Raw genomic sequence first — 15,495 nt, 5'->3', positions numbered from 1 at the left:
TTTTGAAGAGGAAGTCAGGTTCTTTTGAAATACAGAGTCAGTTCTGGTCTGGGGAGGATTTGACTGGGCACAGAGCAGTAAACAAACACAGTAAGCCAGCATGATCCAGCACCAATGTGAAAAGCAACAGCCCCTTCCCCATCACGTATCTGTACCTCATCCTTTCCCTCCCTTGCAATGACACAGTCTTTTGTACAGCTGCTTCATGAGCCAGGTCAGGAAACAGCTTCAGATGAAAAATCTTTTGTAGGGTTAGTTTTTTCAAGCAGGTAATTTTCCCACCAGCTCACAACACAGCCAACAGAAGTGCTTGTGTCACCACTGTGAAGAGGAAAATGAAGGGGGAAAAAGAAAAGCAAAAGTTCTCATGCAGAGCAGGGCTGCTGATTACTAAATCAGCAGCAACATCTTGCACCCAAAAAATGTCAAAGCACATTTTTTTCTGTGCCCATACCCCTTGTTATTTGTTAAACCATGTGGCAAATTAACTCAGAAAAACATGGCCAAGAGCCTAACAATGACACAGCCTAGCCCATTCTGACACCTCACACACCTCTTCCTACATGCCTGAGTCCATCTCCCCAGTTCAATATTTTTAGATCTCTAGGGTCGTTGGTCAAACATAGTAAGGACAGGTTTTTTAATTTTTCAAGGCCTGGCAATATCCAAGGATTGAAGCCATCTAAGTGGCCATGTTATGAGCCACCATACACATGATATTGCAGAGGATTTTAAGTCTTCATTTGAAGCAGAAATGCAAAATAAGCTCAGTGTACAAAAAGTGCGAGAAAATCAGACTCTGCTCTTTCATTTCCATCTACCTACCCAAATTAAATCCCACTTTTTCCCACCCAAAAAACTGATAAAAAGCTGCTTTGCTACCTCTAATACCACACCTTACCAGTTTGCACTGGTGCCATAGCTCTGCTGTACTGACACTGCCAAAAGCAGCAGATTAAGGTGCAGTAGGGGAATTGCCCAGTGAATGCTGTCAGGAACAGGCAGAATATGAACTGGGAGGTAAGAATGGAGTATGTAAAAACCAGCATACTTCACAGATGACAGGCAACTCTCTCATTCTATTATTCTACACTGACTACTGCTCCAACAGAAGCAATTTCAGCTTTATCGGTTCTTCCCCCATTTCCAATTCCAGTTTACAAATGGACCTTCTGAAACCTAGTCTTAGGTGACAACACTATGCTTTCCAAACAAAGCAGCTGTGTGCCTAATCAATAAAAAATTGTTTCTTGCTGCAAATAAGAGCAAATAAAAGAGCTGACTTCTGATGTATGCAATGATACCCACAGCACTATGTATATTTCTTAAATATACATAGGAAAAATAGGCAAGCAAAAAAAATCGTATCCACTTCATATCTGCACACACACACACTACTGTGCAAGTGCAAATGTTTTCCCAACCATTTCTTGTCACATTATCCTTGGAAATAACAGAACACAGTTGAGGTGTTTAAACAGCAATCATCTCATTTGATTTTGTTTGGAACAACAGCATATCTTCAGAACTTTGAACTCATTCATTCCTTTTATCCAATTAAACAACTACTGTAATGACTGTAGGACTGTAAAAAGATTAGTATTAAAAAATAGTAGTAGTAGCTGACTTCATGATCTTGGAGATCTACAGTTCATTAAGACCCAAAAATTAAAATTAAGGCTTTTGTTGTTACTTGAGAAGTTTTTACAGTCTAATACAATTACCATATTCCCATAGTAAGTTACATAGGAATACAAAGTAGCTGTGTTTTTTTCAAGGTGGCAATAGCAAATAAACGTGTATTAGGAAAATTCAAGAACTAATTATGCAATTATGCTTTAAGACTTCAATTGTCAGCACAAAGTGCTTTTGCTGGGAAGCAAAGCAGGCCTAGAGCACTGTAGGCAGCAGTAAGAGTGATTAATGTTGCAAAATTTAAACATCTTTAGTGGACAAGAAGTTATGATGTCCAGCCTTCTAGTTCCAGCAAAACCAGCCAAGTACCTCAAATTCATTATACTGTGTTCCAAGGATCTCCAAATTAAATTTGTATTCAACAGTGCAAAAAGGAACAAAGGCAACAGCATTTTCTCCTTCCTTGTGTAAATGGAACACATGCTGGTGGACTCCCCTGCTTTGAGCAATGTTTTACTTACAATACAGAGGAACTCCACATGGCAACCTTGATTTGGATTAAATGAAGTAGGACCCCAGAGGCACGTTACAGGTTTTCAATATGCTAGGTATTGATCTGAGAAACTAAAAATGGCTTTAAGCAACACACATCTGAGAACAATTTCTCCTGAAATTATGAGACGGGATTAAAATTTGTAATTAATGCTAAAAACAACTAGTGGCAATAAAATTAAAGAAATTTTTATAGGTCTAGGTTACTTTTCCATGGACGAAGTCTTTGTTGAACAGAACACATCAAAAATACAGTCCTCCAAAATTACAATGACTTCTTCATTTCTCCTACTTACCAGCTTCTTGAAATTTATCCAAAAGCATACTGATTAGCTGTTATATTCAGTTCAGACATCTCTTATTCATTGGTAAAGCTTTAGTAAAATTTTAAACCATGACAAGTAGCTACATTTAGGTTTTTGTTGGTTTTGATTGTTTCAGAACACTGAAAAAATGATAGCCTCTAACCACGGTCCTTGGCATCCAATACATAAACACCTGACATTGATGTTAAACCAGAAACAGGTTATTATTATTTGCAGGTCCAACTTACTATTTGCAAAGGCCTGAGAATATATAGAACTCTCTTTTGAAAACTATCTTATTGATGTTTTAGCTAGAAAGTATTGAAATAGGTAGAAATGGCTAACTTACTTGAATTTAATGTCTGACGTGTTTTGGCACTTGTGCAATATGCTTCAATGACTTTAAGAATTTGAGCATCTTCTTCTAAAGCAGCTGTACCTAGAATCAATGGGAAAAACAGAATCTTAAACATGGGCATGTTTCTTAATATAGAAAGGCCTTCGTAAATCAGTACAGTTCAGCTGAGTCCAAAGTTCAGCCTAATCAACCATTTAAAATTGTTTTAATCATACCATTTTAAAAATGAAACTTCAATGAACAAAAGTAATGGTCTAAAAAGACAAATACTATTTTGAAATGCTTAGAAATAATTCAGTTCAGAGTAACCACCCACACATTCAAGAAATTTTCTGAGTATCTGATATTGTACAGAATGTGTTTTGAAGTGTGAGGACTCATTCTAATCCAGTCATTTTACTGAAAAAACCCTATATATTGAAGTCATTATATAAACACGCAATTCAATATGCATACTATTCCATTAATTTAATCAACAAAATCAAGGAACAGAATACTAATTCGCAGAAAACATCTTGAAAACTTTTTGCATTTGTGTGTGTATATGTATGTGTGTTTGTATATGTGTGTGTATATATATATATATTTAAAAAACAGATTTACCCCCCAAATAGCACGCAACTGAAAACAGAACTCAGAATTAACAGCATAACTTCAGTGCAGCATGGAGAAGGGAACATGCTGCTATCATGTATATATATATATATCTGTGAAAAGTGACTACTCTAAACTATTCAGACTTCAACAGAAATAGCACTAGTGAACAAATTTAACTATTCAAGCTTAACATGGCAACATTTTCCAAAAGGTAAAGCTCCACAGCAAATCTCATTGGGTGACTCAGTAAAAATAGTGTCAAATTGTTCACTCGCAATAGAGTGAACCTCTACCTCTACCATTATTACTTTATATTAAAGCAGAAGTCTATGTGCAATAAAAGACAATCTGTTGTTTTAAAAGCATTTTTCCTCTTTTCCCTGTGAAATAACTAGGTTTGAAGATTTCCTGCTACATGAATCTGAGGAGCCTTCAACATCAAAATGCAGTTGTATTCTCTGCCAGCCAATGCATCCTGTTGGGTTTTGTGATTTATTATCACCAGAACAAAGCCAACTTTCCAAACATTTGTTGGGACAAGCTAGCTACTGCAGAAATTATCTTGACCCAATATAATTTTCCTACAGCTTAAGAGATGCAGGAACTCTAAAGTATGGGTTATCCCTCTTTCAAGGCAGGAAAAATAATTGGATTTTGTAGTTACAATGCAGCACCATATAATTACAGTGGCAGGGCAAATAGTAGACTTCTGAAATAGCATCTTGAGGGCAGTCAGTTGAAACATCTCAGTTCTTTTGTCTGTTGAAATGCTAATTTGACACAGCAGTTCTCAAAACATAGCCCATAAATCCTTTGGATCCCTGAGAAGGGAAGTAACAAAACCCAGACCTCTCTATCAATGCTTTAAGTTTGACAGAAATAGGAAACTTTTATAGCTCCATAAAAAAAAGTTGAGAATGTTGAAGAAACACTAACAGAAGCTTCTAATTACTGATTAGGGAAGATGAATACCAAGAATATGTAAGAAACACACCAAAAAATATCTTTCAATAAAAGTTACCAAATCAGGAGTAGAACAGTGTATTTGCAAGCTACAGACTCCTTCCTTCCCCCAAGTAAAAATCCTTAACTTCTCCCATTGTGTTCTTTAACAATTGCTAAACCTGCAAGTTGACAGCTTCATCATCATCATTACAACTACTGAATCTCCATTCTCCAACATCTGAAATGATACTGTACTATAGTACTTTCATTTTTCCTAAACAAATACCTTGCTGTAAGGATAAAACATCCTGAACTACAACATCCACTTGCTCATCCATGAACAGAAAATCATTCTACTCATTACCTTACCCTTTTCCACATGAAATTCACAGAACATTCAAAAGGACTAACACCTCAAGACAAAACAAGAGCACCCTGAGGAAAAGCTTTTTCTCTCCAACTCTATATAAGCCTGTGAGAGACAACTGCCACAATAACACTCTTCCTGCACTGAACACTCATGGCACAGACTCTTAAAAAGCCCATGAGCAAGAGACAGACACAGAGAAGCAAAAGCTACAGCAAAAATCTGTCCAATAAAACACCCTGTCTTTTATTGATACAAGTAATCAGATTATTCATTCACACACATTTATCTAGGGAAGAATTACAGCAACACTGACAAGTGAAGACTGTACTTGCTTGATAACATTAACACTCCCTCCACTTCAAATTATCCCAACATCCAGATTTTGACCTCTCTCTGTACACTACTAAGTCTCTCTCGGATCAGTGTTTTTCTTCATACTTCAGGCAACCTAAATATCTGCAATTTATTTAGATACAGACATTATTTACAGGAGATAAGAGAAGACTGTTGGATCCTAGGAGTGATTGTGGAAGCAACCTCAAATCAGCAGCAATAACCAGCTTTCCAACACCCAGGACAACAGAAGCTCCTACCAAGACCAACTTAAGAACACAGCTACAAAGTATTCTGCATGAGTGGTTCAGTATGTTCACCTTGTTGCTTACAATACTAAAAGACAGGTTTACCTCACTGAACTTCACCTGGCTCTCTAGTGAACCTCCCCTTCTCCTGTAACAAACAGAAATAGGCACTTCACAAGCAGACATCCACTGCAGCAATCAGTAAAGCTCTGCAAATGCCATCACAGCAGAAGATGACTATAACAAACCATCCTCTGGACATACCTACCCCTGTCCCCTGACATGAGAGAAGAAATCAGGTGACTTGCTTACACTGTACACCTAACTCTCACAGAAATTAAACTGATGTTAATTCCAGTCTTTGTGTTATGCAGATATTTGCTCAAGTCTCTCTTACTTTTTCTCAGTGCAAACTCTTCATCCGATGGCTTCCGCTCTGGCTTGCGTTTGGGAAGCAGCTTTTTCATGGTTTTAGGGCTTTTACTGAGATCCTGTACAGGAAAAATAAAAAGTAGAGCTTCTAGACAGTATTTCAAAAATTTAACTTCTAAGATGCATGCAGGAATTATTAACAAAAACCCTTTTAACAGCACCAAAATTCAGTTTACTAATGTTTTTTGCCATGTTCAATTCGCTTGAATTGGCTGATTTCCTCTCTACCCTTCCTCCAACGATACAGAACACCAAGTATTTTATCTGTTCTATTAAGAGAAATATACCTAAAACCTGCTGCAAAGGCACTCAGCCTGTTTGGGAGCTAGAGTGAAGAGAAGAGGCAGGAATACATTGACAGGTCTTTTTCCTGAACAGTTGAAGAGATAACCCATTTCACTTGTCTGCTGGGAAGCAAGTAAAAGAGGGACCTAGCAAGGAAGCTTGGCAAGTACTACACTCTTCAAAGCCAAAATTTGTAAAAGTCTAGGTCTGTTTTTACAGAGGTCTACAGGAAAAAAAAAACCCGAAACCAACACAAAAAACAAACAAAACCCACAAACAGCAAACCCAGCAGCATTTCTGCTCAAAATGTGGTCATGGTAACTTATAGGAACAATACTAAGTTTCAGAAACAAAAGGAAGATGCTGGTCTACCCTTTACCTTAAGGATACAGTACATGTTCTGTGAAAACACAGAACAAGAAAGTAAAAAGGTGACTGAGCAGGACCTACCAAAGTTGATCAAGACAGGTTTTGGATGTTATGGTAGGCTAAACACTATAAAGATTATTGAAATTTTTATGCATTGTAGAATTTAGTGGCCTACACATGAAAGCATAAAAGAATTTCAAGTTAAATTACAAAATAAGCATATAGTACAACCAAACTGATACAGCCAAACAGAAGAATCTCTTACAGCAGCGAAGCTTCAATAGAAATCTTGCACTGCAGATCAACTCTCACTTTTTCCCTGTTGTTTACGAGATTCACAGAATTAAAGGAAAGTCACATACAAATTTACAACTTCCCACTGCAGGCCTGCCACACTGTGTTGCTCCTTGGCTGCTGCCCTCACTCACCTCTTTGTAGCAGAGAGCTGCAGAAGGGCGCAGAGGAGGGGCGGGCCGCAGGCAGCTCAGGCTCCACGGCTTGGGTGTTTTGGGAGGTTCCAGTGGCCCCCAGTTGATTGTGGTGTGTGGAGTCCCATGATGGGAGGGATGAGGGAGAGTGTGGTAGGCAGGAGTCAGTGGTATTGGCTTGCTGTCTGAATGCTTGCTGGAGGGAGTCACTGGGTGGGAAGGAAGCTGTCAAACATGATGGGAAAGGAAAGGAGGCATATTATCATAATGGAGACATAGTGTCATCAAGGACTGGTGAAATAATCCCACTTGCTATAGAATTCTTGTTTATTACAGCTGGCCTTCAAAAAATTTTACACTAAATTATTTTTTGGAAAAAAGAAGCTTAATTTTTTTTTTTATTGTCTACCACAGACGGAGCACAAACTAAAGATAGAACAGCTACAAGCAGCCCTGCTCCCACTTCTCTCACCACTAAGGGTGGAGCTAAATTTAGAATCATTCATATCCAACAATTCAAATGCAGAACCCAAAAGAAATTACTGTTTCTCCACAGCCTGTCAAGTACATCACCAATTACAACCTACTGTTCTAAGTATACTTAAAAGATGGTGATGTAGGCACTTGGTCAAAACAGAAAAAGTAATGATAATGAACTTTCTTTCACCCCAGTTAACTGTTACACTGAGTTTTAAGCATTTTATTCTTTGTTCACACAATTAAAAACAGAATTATCTTTTTACCTATTAAACTACAGTGACAAAATTCAGTTCTTGTTACTAATGGCTAAAAAAATAAAGGTTTTCCATGGTGTTATATTTGCCAGACAACCTAATTATAACTTATTTCTGCTCATTCATTTCTTACCGTGTGAGATGGCACAGAATGAGGTTTAATGGTGGGATTCCCAACAGTTGTGACTTTGGTTTGCTTCTGCAGGTGATCCACCCATTCATGCAAATCTTGTTGGTTGTTACAAGATACTAATATCCTTTCAATCATATTTCCTAGGTGATAGACACCAGAAAGACATAGGAAATGAAAAAATAACAGTTTAGTCAATCTGACATGATTAAAAAAGATACTTATTTCTTAAAACATAATGTCCTCTCAATACTAAGCAAAAATTTAAACCATATTTTCAGTACAACAGCATCCCACTTTTCCAGGTTGTAACACACACCGCCTCCATGTATTTATTCTTAGCCTAGCACAGGAGTTCTACTTTTTTCCCCTAACTCTAGTAATTAAGCACAACCTTAAATGACAAGAGTAGGAGACAGGCTCATCTACTAGCCTTATGCTTCTCCATCCTCCCCAGCAAAGCCAGCACATTGCCTAAAATGTTATTCATGAGTCTGTACACTACAACACAGGAGAAGTTATAAAATAAGAGTTCACCAATCTTCTCTGAGAAGAAGGCATAAAATTAAAGCTAAGGCAAAAGTCACTTGGGAATGTAATGTCAACCAAAGATAACTTTCAACTTCTGCACTTAACACCATTTAACCCGTTGCATTCCCCTTGAGGTCAGCTGCATAGTTATTATCACAAAAAAACATTTTTTCTCAATATAAACAATTTTTCCCCTGTGACTCATGGCATTGATATCATACTTGAGATAGTCAAAATCAGTTTCTTTAAATGCAACCTGCTTGGATGTAGAACTGATCCAGGAATTTAAGGAAGATACAAAACTCCACCATGGGGACCCTGCACTGTTCTTTAAATTGTCTCAGGACACACATGCTGAAATAAATGACTCAACAGATAGAAATTACCTATAAGCACAATGGCAACAATCATTAACATCAGAGATGCTAAAGAAGCATCTTGTTTTCTCAGAAAAAGGTGGAAAATTTCTAGAAGAAAACTCTTGCTCAAAGCTCTTCCAGAGCCTCTTGAATTCCTATTCTTTCAGTAAAGAGCGTACCTGGAACCGCTTAATCACAAAACATCTTCTCCAAGGCTACACCTCCATTTATTAAGATACAGAAATTCTAGGACGAATCCCATGCAAAGAGCTCCTTAACTGCTTAAGAGAAGCAGTAAAAAGCAGCCTTCAGGTGAGGCTCTGGGTAGCTGTGTTACAAAGTCTGAATAACCACAGGATGGCTGAGGCTGTAAGGGACCTCTGTAGTCTCCACTGCTCAAGCACAGGCACCTGGAGCTGGGTGCCTGAGATCATGGCCAGGGAACTTTCCAGTACCTCCAGGAACAGCCATCTCCCCAGGCACCCTGTGCCAGTGCTTGGTCACCCCCACAATAAAAATGTTTTTTCCTCTGTTCAGAGTGAGCATTTGATGTTTGAAACAGTATATGCTTGAATAACTAGTAAATAAAAATACTAATGGGCAATACCTGATATTTCAAATGCATTTTTATGGTTTTCACTGTCTTCTAGCTTTGTAATAGTCATTCCTGTCATAGGCAGTTTTCCCTTAAAAAGAAAAAGGATGAGAACATCGACATTAAATACAAAATACATAAAAACATTACCGATTAAAGAAAATATAAACTTTAAGCTCTGACAAAAGACATTCACAGTAAATTGACACATACACCCCCCAATGGGTTTAAAAACATTCAAAAATCCATACAAACATCTCACAATGGGAATTTTTCATATCTCCAGCTTCTGCAAATGACATCTGTGATGTCACCAAGTCTAGCTGATACCTATTCAGGCTACAAAATCCATACAAACACAATAGTGATCATTCCTCAGTCTCGGGTTCTTGAAACTGAGACCTTCAGGATCATGTTACATGACAACAGTGAGATGCAACAGTGACTCTTCTTTAGGCACATTTGTTTGCAAACTGTCTTATTAGTCCCCAGAATAAGGTCTGTAGAACAAGTAAATTTATAAAGGAGTATTTCACTAAATAAATGCATCAATTATTTACTGAAGACTTATTTCTCTAATAAAGCCACTACCAAATCCCCTCATGGAAACACTTTGAGGGGAAAAAAAAGCAGTGAACACCTTCAAATTTGTAAGTTTTCTTCAGAAGAACATACTAATTTTTCAGGAGATCCCATTTTAAACCCAGTCAAGCAGGGAAAAATAAGTCAGTTTAGGATAACTTTTTGACCCTTTAGAAACACAGATGAATAAATTGAGTATTTTTGGGAAGAAAGGCTTTACTGAAACTTCAAGAGTAGTTCTTTAAGACATCCTGTATTCTCCTGCACAGAAACACTATTCAGCAAATACTGGCAAGAGCACAAATACTATGTACTGTGGAATTTTGGCTCCAACACAGCAGAAAGAATAAAAACCAACTTTATGTTTTCCTTTTTCCTAAAGACAGCAGAATGGACAAAGGTTTCTTACAAGCTTGAAAACGAAAAAGCATTTGGTATTCTGTAGGCACAGAGCATGCTCAGGCCCAAGATAGCAAAGAGAAAGGAGGAGTTCTCTTGTGGCAACTTCCCCACTGAAGGAAACATGGTGGCCATGTGCACTATTAAATGCAGCTAAAATTTGCTCTTTTGCCTTTTTTCCCATGTTTGCTGGTTCATAAATAACACAGCGTAAAACCACAACAAGAGAGATGTGCAAGAACTGCTGACACAGGTGGGGAGGCAATATAGGGGTACACTGGAGACAGACATCCCCTGAACCACAGGGCAAGAAAAAGTACAAAGTCAGCAAAATAGAAAATGTAAGTGAACTTGTGAATCATTTGTATTTCCCTTCTCTTAACAAACAATTGTGCAGCCCTCCTAAGAAGTATGGTCCTTGCTCCTTGTGACTTCAGCTTAGCACTGCTAAAAGTTCTTCCCCTTAGCTCCTGTGGTAGATATCAGCACTATCAACCAGAAAATCTGAAGCCTGACAACAACTGGCCTATTCAGAAATGCAACAAAGTTGTCATGTAGGATGAGGCCTCCAGTGGCATAATTTCCTTGAGAAAGACTGGGAGAACTGTATCATCTTCTGCCCATATCCATTCCAGTTCTGAGATGTGAACCTCAGAAAAAAGGTCCAGGAGGCCCACATTATGCTCTCCAGACATGGGCTCTGATCAACTCTCTCAGACACAAACAGTGATGAAATAATTTCACCTTGCTGTGAACGTGCAGTCATTAAAATCTGAGACATTCTCAGTGCTGGGACTATCACACATAAGGTTGTGAGGAAATTAAGAGTTTTGCTTTCAAGAGATGGTTGGATAGTGAACACCAAGAAAGGACTGTGGCTATTCTGAGTAGAAGCTAAAGACAAATCACAGAAAATGGCTTATTTATTTATTCAACATGCTGTACATCTAGGGGATAAAGTGAGTGGGAAGAAGAAGAAATGGAAGTGATAGGAGAGGAAAAATAAAGCTTGACAGACTCTTTAATTTCATGTTGCTTGTTAACATACTAAATTTCCAGTCAGCTGCTTTGTCATCAGTACAGAAGAATCTATCCTCACCAGAAATTCTGTCTGTGCCACTTGGAACACAGAACTAACCTGCCTTTTCTACCATCTTTTTCCATCAACATTGGGATAATGAGCAGTGCCACAAACATAAACTGGACTGTCCTCTTGAACCACCTAATGTAGCAGCATTTCAGACAAATCCATCTACAATTGTGGCAGGTAAGGTACGAATCCAAACACAAATTTTGGAATTTAATTGCTCTTAATTAAAAAAAAAAAAAGCCACATTTTTGTGACTGACTGTGGCTGATCATGCAGGAACGCCCAATGACCAACCTTCAGCATTCCTTTGAAGCAGGCAAATCACTGCTCAGGAGAAAGGAATGAACTGTTCAAGTGTCTGTTTTATAGAAGCATTTCTACTAGGTGAAATCTCTGTCTCCTTTTAGAACTTGGTTGCAGTTTTTCCCTCTTATGGTATTTTACTGTGATGCCCCAAACCTGCATGGCATTACTTGAACATTTACAAGGCTTGGGAAGTCATGGATTGCATATTTGCCTCTCTCAGGAGTCTTTGCAACTATACACCCAAGATGCAAGTGTTTTTGTGAAACACAGCCTAGAACTACAGGGAGCCCAGATAAATGGCACCCCTGCACTACAGCACTTGCTCCACCTCTGGAACAGGCCTGTGGGACAACAGCCACAAGTGCTCAGCGAGGAAACTTGGGAGAAAGCTCAAAGACTCTGTCCACCAGCTGTGAGCAGAGGATTGGTGAAGTGAAACACCTGGTGCTAAGGCCCCTAGGGCCACCTTGTAGCATTTCAGGTGCTGTTACACTGGGGAGCCTGAGGCTGGGGCCAGGGACTGAAGGTCAGTCCATGTACTTGATCTTTTCCCATAGTTAGAGCATCTCAAGCATACATTTGGAACATGACTTCAACTTCATCCAGATGGAATCTAGTCTGTGAGCCCCAAAACAACTCCCACTCTGTGACTCAGTGCTCATTAAACAGAAAAGATGAATTTTGAAAGTGTGCCACCAATTCCAAGATAAAACACGAATGTGGATGCATCTGAACAAACTGATGGTAACAGCCCAATTCACACTGATGAAAGGTTAAGGGGGCTGTGCCATTTTGTCAAGTCTCAAGCAGCAGTCAAAGAGCACTAACAAACCTATGCAGCAACACTGGTTTCCCAACAGATCTAAAAAGCTACCAATACTTCCTCTCATCAGCTACTACTAACAGAGTAAAAAAAACTATGTCTCCTTGGAGATAGTCACAGCTACAAAGAAAATAAAACCCTGGGCTTCTAGGCCAGAATTTCATAAGACAGATGACCACTTATTGAAGATATTACCTTCCATCTTTATAAATGAAAAAGTTTAATAATACTTCCAAGTTTCTTATGAAATACCATTTGGAAAGAACACAACCCCCAACACACTTTTACACATGTAAATGTATTACTTTACCTGATAGATAAAGCCACTCATTCTTGGGCTGGCAGACAACATTAGCAAAATGTTAGGGAAGAGAAGAAGATACCTTTCATTCTTTTCCTTGTTAAAAGAAGAAAATGAAAAAGTAAATACACCATCACAAGTCCCCTCTTCCACATTTCTATTACTAAAAGCTATCAGCATTATAACTGGATGATTACTCCACAAATATTTGCTCAGTGCAAAGCTATTTCTCCATTGTATTTAGAAAAATTAAAAAAAAGGAAGAAAAAAGGACAGAAGTAGACAGAATTACTTATTTTCCATTTGAAAAGTGCTACTAATACATGCCTATACTTTTTCCAGCAGATTACAGCCCTGTATTTTAAAACAGGAATTTTACATTCTGGGTGAAATACTGACCTTGCTTAATATGATAACAACTGTGTGGCCAATTTCAGTAAAACCAAAATTACATACTGGATCTATTTCAGCCTATAATTTAGATGGATACTGTTACAGTCATTTCAAGACTGTGGTCTCTCAAATTAGAGATCAGATTTTTAAACAGTGGATTATTCTCAGAAGCAGAAAAAGCAAAGGAATAATTAGTATAGTCACAACAAAAGCACTCATTACTTTGTTCTGGTTTTAATTTTCTGGTTTCATGTACAAAGTTATCCATTGTGGTTTTGTTTTAGGGTATTTTTATGGAAGGAGGAATAAGTTTACTCTGAATCTACTGCTATAGACAACAAAAGGGAGAAGCATTAAAGTGTAATATTGTAATGACAACATAAGTATATCAACTGACAAAGCCACCATCCTAATTTCAAGCATCTTTGCAAAATTACAAGTCCTTAGCAGGTTTTAATGGTTTTAAGTAAATATTTGCAAATGGCTATATCATTTTTAGAAAGACAAAACCGAATCCAGTTGCTGTTGCACAAATGAAGCTGTTCTGTATCTTGCCAAAAAGCTGTGATGCTAAACAGAAACTTCTAGAAGTCCATTACATTTGACATTTTACCTCATGATGAGAGTGGGGGATGGTGATTTGTTTTGCTGGCTTCAAAAAGAGGCATGACTGCAGAAGATGCACTATCAGCTCTATTGAAATCTTATTTATTTACTGTAACACCTAACAAAATATCTGAGAGAAAAATATCAAGTGACTAACTTCTAAATATTCAGTTGCATAAACACTTTACTTTTCCTTCATATTTATGGACCTCTTTGTTCTAAGGGAGAAAATGGACTGAATGAGGTTGCAATTCAAAAGCCCTCATCAGATTCAAAGCCTCATGGATTTTTCAGGAGAACAACAAGCAATAAAAACATGTCAGTAACCTGTATAACATTGCCTTTCTCTTAGCACTTGCTTTTAAGAGTTTTTAACATTAGTTCTGGTAGGACAAGTTTTTCTTAACATTTTATTTGCTGTTTTGGTTAGGAAAAAAAAAATCACCGGACTTTGTCACTTTTAACTTTCTAATGTATCTTCTTATTCTATTTCTCAAAGAGCATTTGGTTCTCAAGCTTGTATTTCAAGATTTACTACTTGAGCAATGTGCCCATAACAGCCAAAAAAGAGTTTGTCTCAGACACCTCACAACATAAAACTTTAAAACTTTTGCTATTTAAAACACACCGTATGCACCACGATCCTGTAACATAACACATGGAAAATCTATTGTACAATTACGCCCTCTGAAAAAAGCCCTGCAAAAACCTTACAATATTTATAACTGTTGTATTTAGTCACTTTTCAGTAAATTTTACAGAAGAGACCATCCATCTTCGAGGAATCTTATTTCAGGTTTTGTAAAAACATGCCTTAAATCAACACAGAAAGATTTTAGCTTAGATTACCATCTCTGAATCACTCTTTTTATTTCCGCTGAGTAATGATTATAATGAATTTCATTCAAAATTGGAAGAGTGAGAGTAAAGATGAGAAGGACATTACCTCACTTCCAGCACACTGGATCATGACTTGGGACATGTAAATCACATTGCCAAGTGTTTTGATGTCCTCTCCCTCCCAACAACGAATAGCTTCTGTCAGGATTTGCAGTTCAAGTTCTTTCCGTTTCCGTACTTCTTGACATTGTGCCTAACAAACACAGAGAAAACAATCTCTATAAACTCTGCCAGTTTGGAATGGGTTAAGGGTAGAAATACCACTACAGTTGTATTTACTGCTGCTGTGCTTGTAATGCACAGAAGACAGCAGCTTACTTGAAGCGCTTTCATTTAGATGACTGCTACCAATATTTTTTATAAACTAGTTTTACTAAATTAAATATTACAGCTTTTCAATACATTGATTTCAATTACCATTCCAAATTCAGTAATAGCTCTGTTACTCAATTTTCTCCTTCCTTTATACTTCAAATTTTGGTATGACTAACCAAAAATGGACATGCTCAGCAGCAAAGAGTAACACAGCTATCAGAAATACACATCTACAAAACAAAGCATCTTTCAGTAAGAAGAGACATGCCACCTGTGCAAACCTGAGTGTTTATAACCTTGTGTTCCTATTTTTATTAAGAAACTCCAACCTGCTCACATTATTTGAATTTTTCTCAACAGAAAATTCTGTTGAGAAATTTTCTCAATTGTTTTCTCTTGTTTTTACAGCACTCCACAGGATGTAATTCATAAACCTGTTCTAAACACTGATAACACTAAATTTCTAATTTAAAAAATAAAAATTTTCAGGTTATCATCAGCATACATTCCTAAGAGGAAGCACAACACATTAAGTTTCTTGTAACTGAGACTGCATTAATCATTGCTTGTTGCA

General features: G+C 37.6%; 1 protein-coding gene across 8 annotated transcripts in view; it reads right to left on the bottom strand.

The window, feature by feature from the left end:
- Positions 1-15,495, bottom strand: part of ARHGEF7 (Rho guanine nucleotide exchange factor 7) — a 116,430-nt gene that overhangs the window by 16,727 nt on the left and 84,208 nt on the right. For all 8 annotated transcript variants that reach the window (XR_013180807.1, XR_013180806.1, XM_077173323.1 and 5 more), the window contains 7 exons: positions 14,653-14,799; positions 12,717-12,803; positions 9,219-9,297; positions 7,725-7,864; positions 6,858-7,082; positions 5,741-5,834; positions 2,842-2,931 (listed from right to left, as the gene is read on the bottom strand). Coding sequence is in view for 6 of the 8 variants with exons in the window: in XM_077173323.1 (XP_077029438.1) it covers positions 2,842-2,931; positions 5,741-5,834; positions 6,858-7,082; positions 7,725-7,864; positions 9,219-9,297; positions 12,717-12,803; positions 14,653-14,799 (862 nt within the window). In the remaining 2 variants the exon portion in view is untranslated. The remainder of the gene's footprint in view (positions 1-2,841; positions 2,932-5,740; positions 5,835-6,857; positions 7,083-7,724; positions 7,865-9,218; positions 9,298-12,716; positions 12,804-14,652; positions 14,800-15,495) is intronic.

Source organism: Agelaius phoeniceus, chromosome 2 (assembly GCF_051311805.1).
Source record: "Agelaius phoeniceus isolate bAgePho1 chromosome 2, bAgePho1.hap1, whole genome shotgun sequence".
Taxonomy (NCBI): domain Eukaryota; kingdom Metazoa; phylum Chordata; class Aves; order Passeriformes; family Icteridae; genus Agelaius; species Agelaius phoeniceus.
The sequence above is the reverse complement of the archived record's forward strand: the minus strand, read 5'-3'. Positions and strand labels throughout refer to the sequence as shown.